At 47.9% G+C, this 12,780-nt stretch overlaps 1 protein-coding gene across 13 annotated transcripts in view; it reads left to right on the top strand.

The window, feature by feature from the left end:
* The first annotated feature begins 555 nt into the window (after positions 1–555).
* CATSPERG (cation channel sperm associated auxiliary subunit gamma) overlaps positions 556–12,780 on the top strand; it is a 29,274-nt gene continuing 17,049 nt past the window's right edge. For 7 of the 13 annotated variants that reach the window (XR_005022915.2, XR_005022920.2, XM_057492940.1 and 4 more), the window contains exons 1-7: positions 556–644; positions 1,570–1,863; positions 1,949–2,002; positions 6,067–6,211; positions 6,557–6,683; positions 6,865–6,937; positions 7,818–7,973. Coding sequence is in view for 11 of the 13 variants with exons in the window: in XM_057492940.1 (XP_057348923.1) it covers positions 594–644; positions 1,570–1,863; positions 1,949–2,002; positions 6,067–6,211; positions 6,557–6,683; positions 6,865–6,937; positions 7,818–7,973 (900 nt within the window). In the remaining 2 variants the exon portion in view is untranslated. The other 6 variants (XM_036876600.2, XM_036876507.2, XM_036876537.2 and 3 more) reach the window with 5 other exon arrangements.

Here is a 12,780-nt window from a genome sequence, read left to right as displayed (position 1 = left end):
ATATAAAAGCCCATTGGGTAGAAGGACGAGTAGGTGTTGCCAGAACCACCAACAGGAAACACTTGAAGGACTTCCTACTGTCTCCAGAACACTCTGCCTGTGAGGTACGCGCGCCCCGGTATTTGGGCACCGCCTCCCTCCGCCCGCGCGCTCCTGGCTCCTGCTGGGAGCGTTACCGTGGAGACGGAAGCGTGAAGCAAATGTGCCTCTGGGAAGGCGGAAGGCGGTTGTGGAAGTGTAGGCGGCCATTTTGAGACCGGGCAAGAGGGGCGGTACTGAAGCGCCCAAGAGGCGGTTGACCGTTTTGAACTGAGTGACTGGTACCGCTGGGCGGGAGAAGAGGGGGGTTCCTGCGGCCATCCCAAGGAGGGATGCGGGGCTGGGAGAGGGGCAGAGAAGGGGAGGCGGGAGGGAGGAGGCCAGGAGGGGAGGAGAAAAAGGAGTGGAGGGACCTGGCCACGGCGGGGAGGGGCGGAGAAAGGACGGGGCGAGGAACAGGGAAAGGCTGAGAGTAGAAGCGGGGCGATGCGTAGGGGCGGGGCTAGAAGAAGGGCTAGAAGAGGCGGTGAGTAGAGAGGGTAGCTGTCCGGGGCATGGAAAGGGGTGGTGAGGAGGGCGAAAAGGTGGCGCGATTAGGGAAGAAGGTGAGGATCGGGGTGCTGACGTCAGACAGGGAGAATGTGCAGGGTGAGCAGAAGGCGAGAAGTGAGGAGAGGGCCTCGCAGCGAGGGAAAGGCCTGTGGCGATGAGAGATTTCGGGGCAAAGAGCATCTTTAAGGAGAAGGGGCAGGTCGAGGAACCGACTTGGGAGGATTCGCTCGCCAAGCATAAGGGGAAAGGGGCTGTTGGTAAGGGGCGGGTCGAGGAACAGGGGCGGGACAAGGAGCGGAAACGGAGCGAAGAGCAAGCTCCCGGCGAGAAACAGGGGCCGGGGACAAGGGAAGGGGCGGGGCGTGGAGAGGCTCCACGACCAGGACGGGGAGAAGGAAGAGGCCGGGATCCGCACCCGGCACCAGCGCTGGGCCAGAGCAAGGAGAAAGGGGCAGTGCGAAGAGAAGTGGGGGATCGGAGCAAGAGGTGGGGGCGGAGCTAGGTGCAGTTGCAAGTGCAGGTGCAGGTGCGAGACCAGGACGGGGCTAAATAGGTGGGGCGCAGCCAAAGCAAGAAAAGGAAATCGAGACAGGATGAAGAGTGGGGGTGGGAACGAGAGAAGGGGATAGAGCAAAGAACAAGGGTGAAGTTAGATAAAGGGGCGCGACGAGGAGGCAGGGCGAAACCAGAGGCAGGGTGGTGGCCAGGAGCAGCGGTAGGGCAGGACCTTCAAGAAGTAGCAGAGGTGGAATCCAGAACAGGAGCAGATGCAGGGGCAGGGGCGGAATCTGGAGCAAAGGCGGAGACAGCAGCAAGCGAGAAGCAAGAGCCGGGGCGGGACCTGGAGTAAGTGCAGGGGCGGGGCTAGGGGCCGGGGCGGGGCCGGAGCCAGGAGCAGGGGCTGGGAGAAGTGCAGGAGTTAGAAGGGATCTCAAGGCTTTCCCCGCGAGCAGTCTGGATGGCGACTATTGACCCCAGCATTCTCCAGGTTCGAGCTACGTTGTGACCTGCCCCAAGATGTCTGCTGCTGGCCCTGTGTGGCCAAGACTTCAAGTCCTGAGGGCGCTTTGGGCACTGCTGGCGGTGCTATTGGCACCGTGGAGGCTGTGGGCAATTGAGGATATCCAGAAGTGCTCCTGGCAGGTTGCCCTGAACAAGTTCCAGACGATAGGCAAGAACCTCGGGAGGGACCGCTTCTTCTATCAAGAACCCCTAGGCACAGTGGACAGCTTGTTCAGCCAACTAGTGGACTCGCGCTTTGACCTGAATAAGGTGAGGGAATAGGGATCAGAAAAGTGAGAAGAGGCCTTGGACCCGTACCATGGGCTCTGGACATTTGCCCAACCTTTCCTTTCAGGAATACCTGAGTTTCCCTTACTTCCTGAAGATCAACTACTCCTGTGAGGGAGAGGTGAGTGGGTGAGGTGGATGTGGGCTCATTCTGTGTGGGCCTCGGTTTCCACATTTTAACATTTTAATAATGGTGGCACCATCTGACCCTGGGACTATAAAGGTTGTTTGAAGATTCCTAGTGTCCCACCAGACACATAGTAGGTGCTCAGGTAAGCTTTTTTTTTGCCATTAAAAAAATTGATATATAATTCACATACCATAAAATTCACTATTTAAAGTATACAATTCAATAGTTTTTAATATATTGAAGTTGTGCAACCTTCACCACTAATTACAGAACATTTTCATCACCCAGACAGAAACCCTGTGCCCTCCATTCCTCCCGCCCCTGGAGACCACTGATCCATTTCCTGTCCCTATGAACTGGCTTATTCTGGGCATTCCATGTAAATGGAATCAAAATATGTAGCCTTTGGTATCTGGCTTCTTTCACTCAGCGTGTTTTCAAGGCTCATCCATATCATAGCATGTGTCAGTATTTCCTTTTTTATGACTGAATATTCTAAGGATATACTACATTTGTTTATCCATTCATTAATTGAGGACATTTGGGTTATTTCCACTTTTTTGGCTATCATGAATAATGCTGCTGTGAATATGTGTGTACAAGTTTTTGTATAAACATGTTTTTAGTTCTTTCCAGTACATACCTAGGAATGGAATTACTAGGCTATATGTTAACTCTGTTTCACTTCTGAGGAATTACTAGACTGTTTTCCAAAGCAGATGCATAATTTTACATTCTCATCAGCATTGTATGAGGGTTCGGGTTTCTCTACATCCTCTCCAACATTTGTTATTGTCCATTTTTTTTATTATAGCCACCTAATGTGTGAGACATGGTATCTCATTGTGGTTTTGATTTGCATTTCCCTTCTAACAATGATGGGAAACATCTTTTCATATGCTCATTGGCCATTTATCTGTGTTCTTTGGAGAAATGTCTATTCAGATCCTTTGCCCATTTAAAAATGGGGTTATCTGTTTTTTTATTGTTGCATTGTAAAATTTCTTTATATATTCTGGATACTAGTTTCTTATCAGATATAAATATCTTGTAAATATCTTGCCACATTCTGTGAGTTGTCTTTTCATTTAGTTGATGGTGTCTTTGAAGCAAAAAAAAAAATTATGTTTATTTAGGTGTAATGCACATACCGTAAGTAGCATCAAAGGTTTTAACTTGATGACGTCCAATTTATCATTTTTTTCTTTTGTTGCCTGTGCTTTCTGGTGTTAATCCATTTTGAGTTAGTTTTTGTATATGATGTCAGCTAGGGGTCTAACTTTTGCCTGCAAATATCCAGTTATCCCGGTACCATTTGTTGAAAAGATTATTCTTTCCCTGTTGAATTGTCTTGACACCCTTGTCAAAAATCAATTGACCATGAATGTAAGGGTTTATTTCTGGGTATAATTCTATTGCATTGCTCTGTATGTCTATCTGTATGCCAGTACCACACAGTCCTTCCTGATTGCTGTAGCTTTGTAATTAAGTTTTCAAATCAGAAAGTTTGAGTCCTCCAACATTGTTCTTTTTCAAGATTGTTTGGCTCAGGTAAGCTTTCTGAGGACAGTAGAATGCTATGGTCTAGAACTGAAGTTCTGGAGGCTGCAACCTGGGTTTGAATCTGCCATTGTCTAACGTTTATTTGTAGGAAGTATACCCTGATTCAAATCCCAGCTCTGCCACCGAATAGTTGTGATCTCAGGCAAGTTACTTAACATCTCTGTACCAGTTTCCTCATCCTTAACAAGGGTATTAAATTGCTCATACATACTCATTTCATAAAATGATTAAATATATGTGAAGTATTTAGTACAGTACCTGGTCATAGAAAAGGTTCAATGCCAACAACAAATTTCTAGAGTGAGATCGTTGGCAGAGAGTTTTACTCTGTGAACCTTTTCTCCCTATCTGTAAAAATGCAATAATAATACCTTTATCTGTTGATTCAGCACCTCAGATCCTCTTTTTCTTACGATGGGGGAGATACAGTGATAAACAACATGGCCAGGTATTTCTTATGGTTTCATCCTGCCAGGGAAGCAGATAATCAGCATGTAAATACATAAAATAATTATGAGGAGTAGTCAGTGTGAAGAACATAAAATGAGGAGGTGTGTTACAAAGGAGGGTGTTGGCTGGCATGGTTGGGGAAGGTCTCTGAAGAGCTTGAGCAGAGACCTGAATAGTGAAAAGGGACACCCGAGAGGAGAACTGGGGAAGGCATTTCAGGCAGAAACAACAGCCAGAACAATGGCCCTGAAGTAAGGAGGAGGCCGGTGTGTGTGAGGAAGCTCAGAGAGGCCCGTGTGGATGGAACACAATGAGTGAGGGGGACAGTGGGAGGAGGGAGGGAGGGAGGGGAATGGGGCCACAGGAGCCAGAGCGAGGATCTGGCTCTCACTCCGAGTGAGATGGAGCCCTGGGAAGGTTCGAGCAGAGGGGCGTGGTCTGACTCAGGTGTTTACAGGCTCCCTTCTGCTGTGTGGGGGGCCTGGCGGGAGCAGGGAAGAGGCTGATGCACGGTCTAGGATAGGAGTTGAGGGTGGACAGAACCAGAACTGCGCGGGCGTTGAGGGCGTTGCCCTGACAGGGAGGAGGTCCGCCCTGCACCAGCTCCTGCCACCCCGTGGTTGGAGACCCTGCAGCAGGGCCCAGACAGGCGCAGTGGGCAGGCATGAAAGGGCCCTGGGCCTGTGCGGACGTGGTCAGACCCACTACTTCTCTCTCTCTGGTCTGTCACCAAACTAAACAAACCTGGGTCCGCTTATGCGGAAAGCCAAGCGCTGACACTGGGATGTAGTGAGACAAAGCGGCCCTTTATTGCAGGCGTCAAGCAAGGAGAATGGGGCGGGGTGGAGGGGGTGCTAACGCTCAAGGTCCTCAACTCTCGTTTGGCTTACAGGCAGGGGCTTTTAAAGGCAGGATGACGGGAAAGGTTGTAGGGTGTGAGCAGCGGGTGCCCACTGTTCTGATGGGTCAGTGGTGAGCCGACAGGATGGCTCAGGAGTCTTAGTCAGCAGTCTTCTGGCTCCACCCAGTCTGGGGTTTAGTGCTTGGCCAGCAGGTGGTCAGCTGGTGGGGGTCTAAGGTCCTGCAGAACATCTCAAGGACACAAGTGTCAAGAATTTGTGAGGGGGACTCAGAGGTCTATGTCTGTTTGGTTTGCTTTCCCATGGTTTCCAAACTCCCATTTTCTTTCATCTCTAACCACTCAGTCCAATTCCCACAGAGTGGGTCACGATTAGGGGACTCGGGCTTCTCTTTGTTAATGAGAAGTCGGAGGGGCTTCACCAAAGGAGGGGGTACCTGCTCCGTTTCAGTCTGTCAGTCCACACCCACCCATCCACCTACAGTGGTTGAAGGCAGCCTTCTTTTGGGGGTGCCTCCAAGCCTTTGCTTATGCTGTTCCATACACTGGGAATACCCTTCTCCTTTTCTCCTTGCATCCACACTCTAAGCCCTGCCTGTCCTCAGCTCAGCCAGGATCTGGGCACCCTGGGGAGGCTGTCCCTGGATGCCCTTCACCCTCTTCCCCAGTTCCTTTCTGTCCAACTGCCCCATCCCACACTCACCCAGGTCCCAGCCCAACACCTGGCTGTCCTCAGACTGGTTGGGGGGCGGGGGTAGGTGGCAGAGAGTTCAATTTCTGAAGGGAAGGTGGGAGCCTTAAGAGCGGGACTGGGGAGCCCTTGAGTGAGGGAAGAGGCTGCTAGCAGGTCTGGGTGCCGAGCTCACTCCACCTTCACATTTTTGCTTTTTCCAGGCTGCCCTTCTCTGTGCACTCCCTTTATCCAAATTCTGTCTGAAAGCCTTGGCTCTGGACTCACCCCCTCCAGGAAGGCCTCCTGACTCCTTCCACAGCTCCTAGCTCCTCTCCTAGCTGGCCTTTCCCCCACCCCAGCCTCAAACCTAGACCATGTTCTCTGGCTTTCCCACCCAGAGTCTGTCCTCCTGGCCCAGCCCAGAAAGACAGTCTACTAAAGGTGGGGCCACAGCTGGGGGAATCCAGAAGCTTTCTTAAGGACACACCTGTGCGGCTCTCTTGCCCTCAGTCTTCAGAGGCCCTGGTCCGCAAGGGCTACCTGACGGGACTGAAGCCCATGGTGCTGGTTACCTTCCAGTCCCCAGTCAACTTCCATCACTGGAAGATAGAGCAGCTGCAGATTCAGATGGAGGGAGTCCCCTTCCGCAGCAAAGGTGGGCTTGGGAAACACTTGGAAGGGTCTCAGCCTGGCAGGGCATGGGGGGGTCGCTGAGGTCTCAGGGAGGTCCATGACCTCAAAAGGAGGCCAGGGTCATCAGAAGGGCCCATGGCCTAGCAGTGATTGTAGGGGTCTGGGGAGCCTCGGTGGGGTTTATGACCTGGAGGAGGGCATGAGGAGGCCTTAGTGGGTTCCATGGCCAAGATGGGGCCAGACAAAGGCCCCAGTGGGTCCATGGCCTAGAGGGGGGCTTGGGGAGTTGCAGGGAGATCCCAGTAGTCTGTGGCGTCGAGGGGGCTGCTGGGAGACACCCGCAGCCTCCATTCTTACTGCTTACCAGCAGAGCCGTGCAATGCAGAGGTGTGTGTCATGAGCTGGTACACACCCATGCCCATCAAGAATGGCAGCGTGGTCATGTATGTGGACATCAGCAGCAATGGCCTGGGGCCCTTCATTCCTAATCAAAGGTGCCCTTTCTCAAGCCCAGGGCTGGGGGTAGACTCTGGGAGGGACTTCCTATCCCCAGATCCCCCAAGAAGCCAGGAGGAGACCAAAGGGAGGGTGTAGGGCTGGGAGGTGGCTGTAAGCCATGGCAGGAGCCCCTGACACTGGAACCCTCACCCATGCCTGCCCCACACCTGCTGCCAGGTTTCAGGTGAACATCAATGGCTTCCTGCAGAGAACAAGAGACGACACGCTCCAGTTCACTGTGGGAAATGAGGTGAGGGGGCCCAGAGAATGGGCAAGGTAGAAGATACAGGTTGCAGACAGTGGGCTGGGGCCTTGCTTACTTACCAGAGAAGTGGTAGATGCTATTTCCAGAGTGCTTGCTTTGTGCCAGGCCCTGGGTGAAGTGCTGTACTAAATGCACAATCACATTCAGTCCCACAAGGACCCTGGGAGGGAAGGTGCTCTTACATACCCATTTCAAAGAGGCAAAAACTGAAGCCCCAAAGGGATGGAGTCATTTGCAGTCTCTCAGCACATTCATATGGAATGAGACTTGAAACTGTCTGCCTGACTCCTACACCCATAGTCCTGATCGCAGTGCATCGACTCATTCATTCATTCATCAGAGACTTACTGAGCACACAGTGTGGCATCATGAAAACGCAACACTGAACACACAGACCTAAATCCCTGCCCTCACAGAGCTGACATTCTAGCGTCAAACCTGTAAACATGAAATCAAGTAAATTTCATAGTAGGTTAAAGGTGGCAAGTGCTGTGGAGAGAATTCAAACAGGGTGAGGGGAGCTGGGTCTGTGCAGGAGGGGCTGTTTACTGGAATGGTCAAGAAAGGCATAACTGAGAGGTTGACATCTGAGGAAAGCCCTGAAGGAGGAGAGGAAGGAATCATGTGGACACTATGGGAAGAGCGTTTCTTACAGAGGGAACAGCTAGCGCAAAGGCTCTGAGGCGGGAATGTGCCTGGTAAGTCTGAGAAGCAGTGAGGAGGCCCAAGTGGCTAGGATGAGGTCTGAGAGGTGTGTGGGCAAATTGTGTGGGGCCTCAGGGCTCCAGAGGGACTTTGGCTTCTACTCTAATGAGGTGGAGCCATGGGAGGGTAGGGGAGCATCGAGCAGCCTCTCCCCCTGCAGCTCTACGAGCTGATGCCCCAGTACTTTGTGAATGCCCCATCGAGGCCCCTGTGGTACACTGAGGAGCAGGCACCAGTGCTCATCCTGGGTGGCATTCCCGAGGAGAAGCTCATCTTGCTGACTGACACCAGCTTCAAGGACTTCTTTCTTGTGGAGGTGAGTGGTGCAGGGCAGATGGTGGGCTGGGCCTTCTGAAAGGTGCTAGGCCTTAGCCCCTAAAACAGAGGAGGCCTGGGGCTATAAAAGGGTCCCCAGAGATATACAAGCTCCCATGAGAGGCAGATAACATGAAAGAAAGACATAAGACTCTGCAGCCGGGCACCCGGGGTTCAAATCCCGGTTCTGCAACCTCATGGCTGGCTATGTGACCTTGGGCAAGTCACTTTACCTACCTGAGCCTTGGATTCCCCATCTGTAAAGTGGAAATAACACTTATATTCACCTCATAGAATTATTGTGAGAATGATATAAATTCATATCTGCCAGGCACAGAATGAGTGCCTATGTAAATCGAAGTTATTATCATTTATTTGTAATTTGTAGTTCTGAAATCCAAAAACTTTGAAAAGTGCATTTTCACGAGGTTAAGGCTAAAATTGATTTGTTAAGAGACCCTGATCTGAGCTAACAAAGGGTACCTATAGTCTTTATGAATCCCATCGAGTGTTAATAGTCAGTAGCTGCCCTGCAGGAATATTGAGGTGTTTGATCAAGGGGTGCTGCCCCAGACCTGAGGGTATATGTACGAATGGCATGTGCATGCCTGATTACCTTCTAAACTCTGAAAAATTCCGAACTTGTGTTATACTTCTGGCCCCAAGTTAAAGTTGAACTTAAGGCATCCTTATTCTTGTTCTTTGTAATAATTTGGCACTGTAAGCCTGTATTATTTGCAAAATGGGGAAGGAGCATCTGAAGCAAGGTTCTTGTGATGTGTGTGACAGAAACACGGTTGAGCTGGTGCAGCAGAACTCCAACTCAGGGTGGCTTAAGCAGAGAAGGGGATTTAGGAGATGCCGCTAACTGCAAAGCCCTAGGCACAGATCAGCCTTCAGGCCTGCCTTGATTCGGGGCTCAAATCAGGACTCCAGCTTTCAGTTCCTCTTCTGGATCAGCCCCATCCTCAAAGTGGCTCATATCATCCCAACTCCCAGGCCAGAGAAAGGGAGCTTCCCAAATAGCTTTAAAAAAAAAATCCTACCACTTCAGCATTTTATTAAAAATAATAAAGGGAGAAATGTGGGATCCACATATAAATCAAGTATAAAAATCAAACGAATATTCATATTTGACCTGATTGTTTATAGTTCATGATGCGTGATCAAAACTGAAAGTTTCTGTGATGACTGCCCTTGTACTGTTCACCATGTAAGAACTTATTCACTATGTAAGAATTTGTTCATTATACTTTAGAAGATTGGAGACTGTTGAGAATTAGACTTGGGGTCGATTAATGATTGTGCATTGAGTCCCCTATACAGAATTTTATTGTTGTTAACAACCATTTGATCAATAAATATAAGATATGCCCTCTCAAAAAAAAAAAATCCTGACATGTATTTCCTTGTTCCTGATTGGTCCAGCTTGGGTCATGTGTCACAAAAATAATGGAAAGTGCCAGCTGGTTTAGCACAGGTCAGAAGCTCTAACCTAAGGAAGAGGGCAGCTTAGACAGGAGGCAGAGAAAGCACAGTTCCCTCAAGGTGAAATCAGGGTAGTTGAGGGGGAGATGCTGGTTGTTAATTGTGTCCGAGATAACTGTGCATCCCAGCAATCCCACAAGATGGCCTTAACCTCCTCCCATCAAGGTTGAGAGCCCCACCCATGATTTCTGAGAACCCATGTGAGTTAATGGTCTCCTAGTTCCCTTTGGTTCTGAATTCCTGCTTCTACTGAACTCGTTCAGTTTATAGACCATCTCCCTATCCTGTCAGCTCTCTGTTCTGGGCCAGGTCTTCCCAGACCAACTCCTGCCCCAGGCACACCCACAGGGAATATGTAGCTGATGTGGATTCTGCTGAAGAGATGTGGAGTGCAGAGAAGGGGGTTTATGTTAGAGGTATGAAAGGTTGAATTTGAACTTAAGACATCCTTACTCTTGTTCTTTTTAAAAAATTATGGAGGTGAAAATGATAAAATTTGTAAAATTAACCACTTTAAAGCGAAAATTTTAGTGCCATTTATTATGTTCATCACACTGTGCAACCATCACCTCTATCTAGTTCCAAAAATTTTCCATCATTCCAAAATAAAAACCCAGTTATCCTCCTTTAATCACGGGGATATCTCCCTGGTGACCCACACTGCTGTCTCCTCTCTTCCTTCCTCCTGTCTCTCCTCAGTACTCCCCTCCAGACTGCCCCTAGGATTCCATAGGAGTCCTCGCACTGCGCAGCTCTCCTCAGCCCTATGTTGGTCAGGTTTCGATGCTCTAACAGAGACTTCTGAAAGAGAGCAGCTTGAAGAGACTTGCTCATCTCTTAATAGTCCAGAGGTGAGAAACCAAGTCCCTTCCATCTTCTGCTCACCCGCTGCTAGGACCTAGATGTTGATCTCGTATGTACGCTTGGAGCTGGGTCATGCCCATGTCTGTATTCCAGCCACTGGGAAGGGGAAAGAGCAGAAGCAGAGGGCAAGCTATTTTCTTCTAAGCAAGTTTCACTTCCACTCTCATTCAATTAATGAGGAATAGATCACTTGGCTACATCCAAATGCAAGGGAGGCTGGGTAATATAATTTCTACCTAGAAGGCAACTGCCCTGCTAAAACTCAGTCACCAAAGAATATAGGGAAAATGGACTTGGGAACTCAACTAACCATCTGCCAAAAGTGGAAGATGAAATTTATTGGTTCACGTAACTGAAAAATTGACAACTTCATGTCCAAGTTGACCCAGGATTTCAAATGATGTCACCAAGACTGAGTCTCTCTCTCTCTCTTCATCTCTTGGACCTGGTTCCTAGGTATTGACTCTATGCTCAAAACAGTTCTGTCCTCTGAAACTACAGAGGCTTCATCTTCTCAGGCCCCCATCAGTGGGAAAGATCTTTCCCAGTACCTGTAACCCCGACATCATAAGATTGCTTCCACTTGGTACAGCTTAGGCGATTTGCCCATCTCAACTCAATTGTGGTGTCCAGGGAAACCCAACAGGCTGCTTATTGAGTTAAGTGAGTCAGAAATCTCTAACTTTGCTCAAATAAGAAATCCAGCTGACTTACAACTTTCCCTTCCTCATATATGTGGGAGACAAGGGAGGTGTGGTGATCCTCTTCTAGCTTAACAAAGAAAATTTCCAACTATGTCTTCTAGAAAACAGAGGCATCGAATCAAATATTAACAGGGCAATACATTAATTATGACAAGTCAAATGACAGATGTAGAAGGTATAGGTTAGTTTCACCAGGTTCAACATCTGTAGTCTAAGTGGATTACAAGACTTTCTTAGAAATAACATTTTCAAGGAAACTCTTAGGATGCTGAATAGGGTTGAGAAGTAAGAAAATTAATGTCCTCCTTAACTTGATGAAACTTTGCTTTATTTATACTTTCTTTTGAAAACGTAGTGGAAAATTATACTTTTTAGTGGAAAATTTCAATGAGACACAAAAGTAGAATAGTAAAATGTACCCAACTTCAGAAATTTTTAACATTTTGCCTTATTTTTTTTTTTTGGCCCACCATTTTCTTTTTCTGGAGTGTTTTAAAGAAAATCCTACCCATCATACTATTTCACCTGTAAATGCTTGAAACATCTGATGAAGTATCTCTAACACAGGAGGACTTTTAAAAAATAAAACCACAGTGCAATTATAATACCCAGAAAAATTAGCAATAACCTTTATTATCATCTAACCCAGCCATAACCAATTTTCCCCAATTGTCTAAAACTGTATTTTTTTTTATTAAGGTATCATTGATATACAATCTTATGCTCAGGTTTCACATGAGCAACATTGTGGTTACTACATTCCCCCCTATTATCAAGTCCCCCCAACATACCCCATGACAGTTACTGTCCATCAGCGTAGTAAGATGCTATAGAGTCACTACTTGTCTTCTCTGTGCTATACTGCCTTCCCCGTGCCCTCACCCTAAGTTATGGGTGCTAATCATAATACCCCTTAATTGCCTTCACCCTCCCTCCCCACATACCCTTCCTAGTCCCTTTCCCTTTGGTAACTGTTAGTCCATTATTGGGTTCTGTGAGTCTGCTGCTGTTTTGTTCCTTCAGTTTTTGCTTTGTTTTTATACTCCACAGATGAGTGAAATCATTTGATACTTGTCTTTTTCTGCCTGGCTTATTTCACTGAGCATAATACCCTCTAGCTCCACCCATGTTGTTGCAAATGGTAGGATTTGTTTTTTCTTATGGCTGAGTAATATTCCATTGTGTATATGTACCACATCTTCTTTATCCATTCATCTACTGATGGACACTTAGGTGGTTCCATTTCTTGGCTATTGTAAGTAGTGTGGCGATAAACATAGAGGTGCATATATCTTTTGGAATCTGTGATCTTGTTTTCTTTGGGTAAATTCCTAGGAGTGGAATTCCTGGGTCAAATGGTATTCCTATTTTGAGCTTTTTGAGGAACCTCCATACTGCTTTCCACAATGGTTGAACTAATTTACATTCCCACCAGCAGTGTAGGAGGGTTCCCCTTTCTCCACATCCTCGCCAACATTTGTTGTTTGTCTTTTGGATGTTGGCCATCTTAACTGGTGTAAGGTGATATCTCATTGTGGTTTTAATTTGCATTTCTCTGATGATTAGCAATGTGGAGCATCTTTTCATGTGCCTGTTGGCCATCTGAATTTCTTCTTTGAAGAACTGTCTGTTCAGCTCCTCTGCCCATTTTTTAATTGGCTTATTAGCTTTTTGTTTGTTGAGGTGTGTGAGTTCTTTATATAATTTGGCCGTCAACCCCTTATCAGATATGTCATTTAGGAATATATTCTC

Source organism: Manis pentadactyla, chromosome 15 (genome assembly GCF_030020395.1).
Source record: "Manis pentadactyla isolate mManPen7 chromosome 15, mManPen7.hap1, whole genome shotgun sequence".
NCBI lineage: Eukaryota > Metazoa > Chordata > Mammalia > Pholidota > Manidae > Manis > Manis pentadactyla.
The sequence above is the reverse complement of the archived record's forward strand: the minus strand, read 5'-3'. Positions and strand labels throughout refer to the sequence as shown.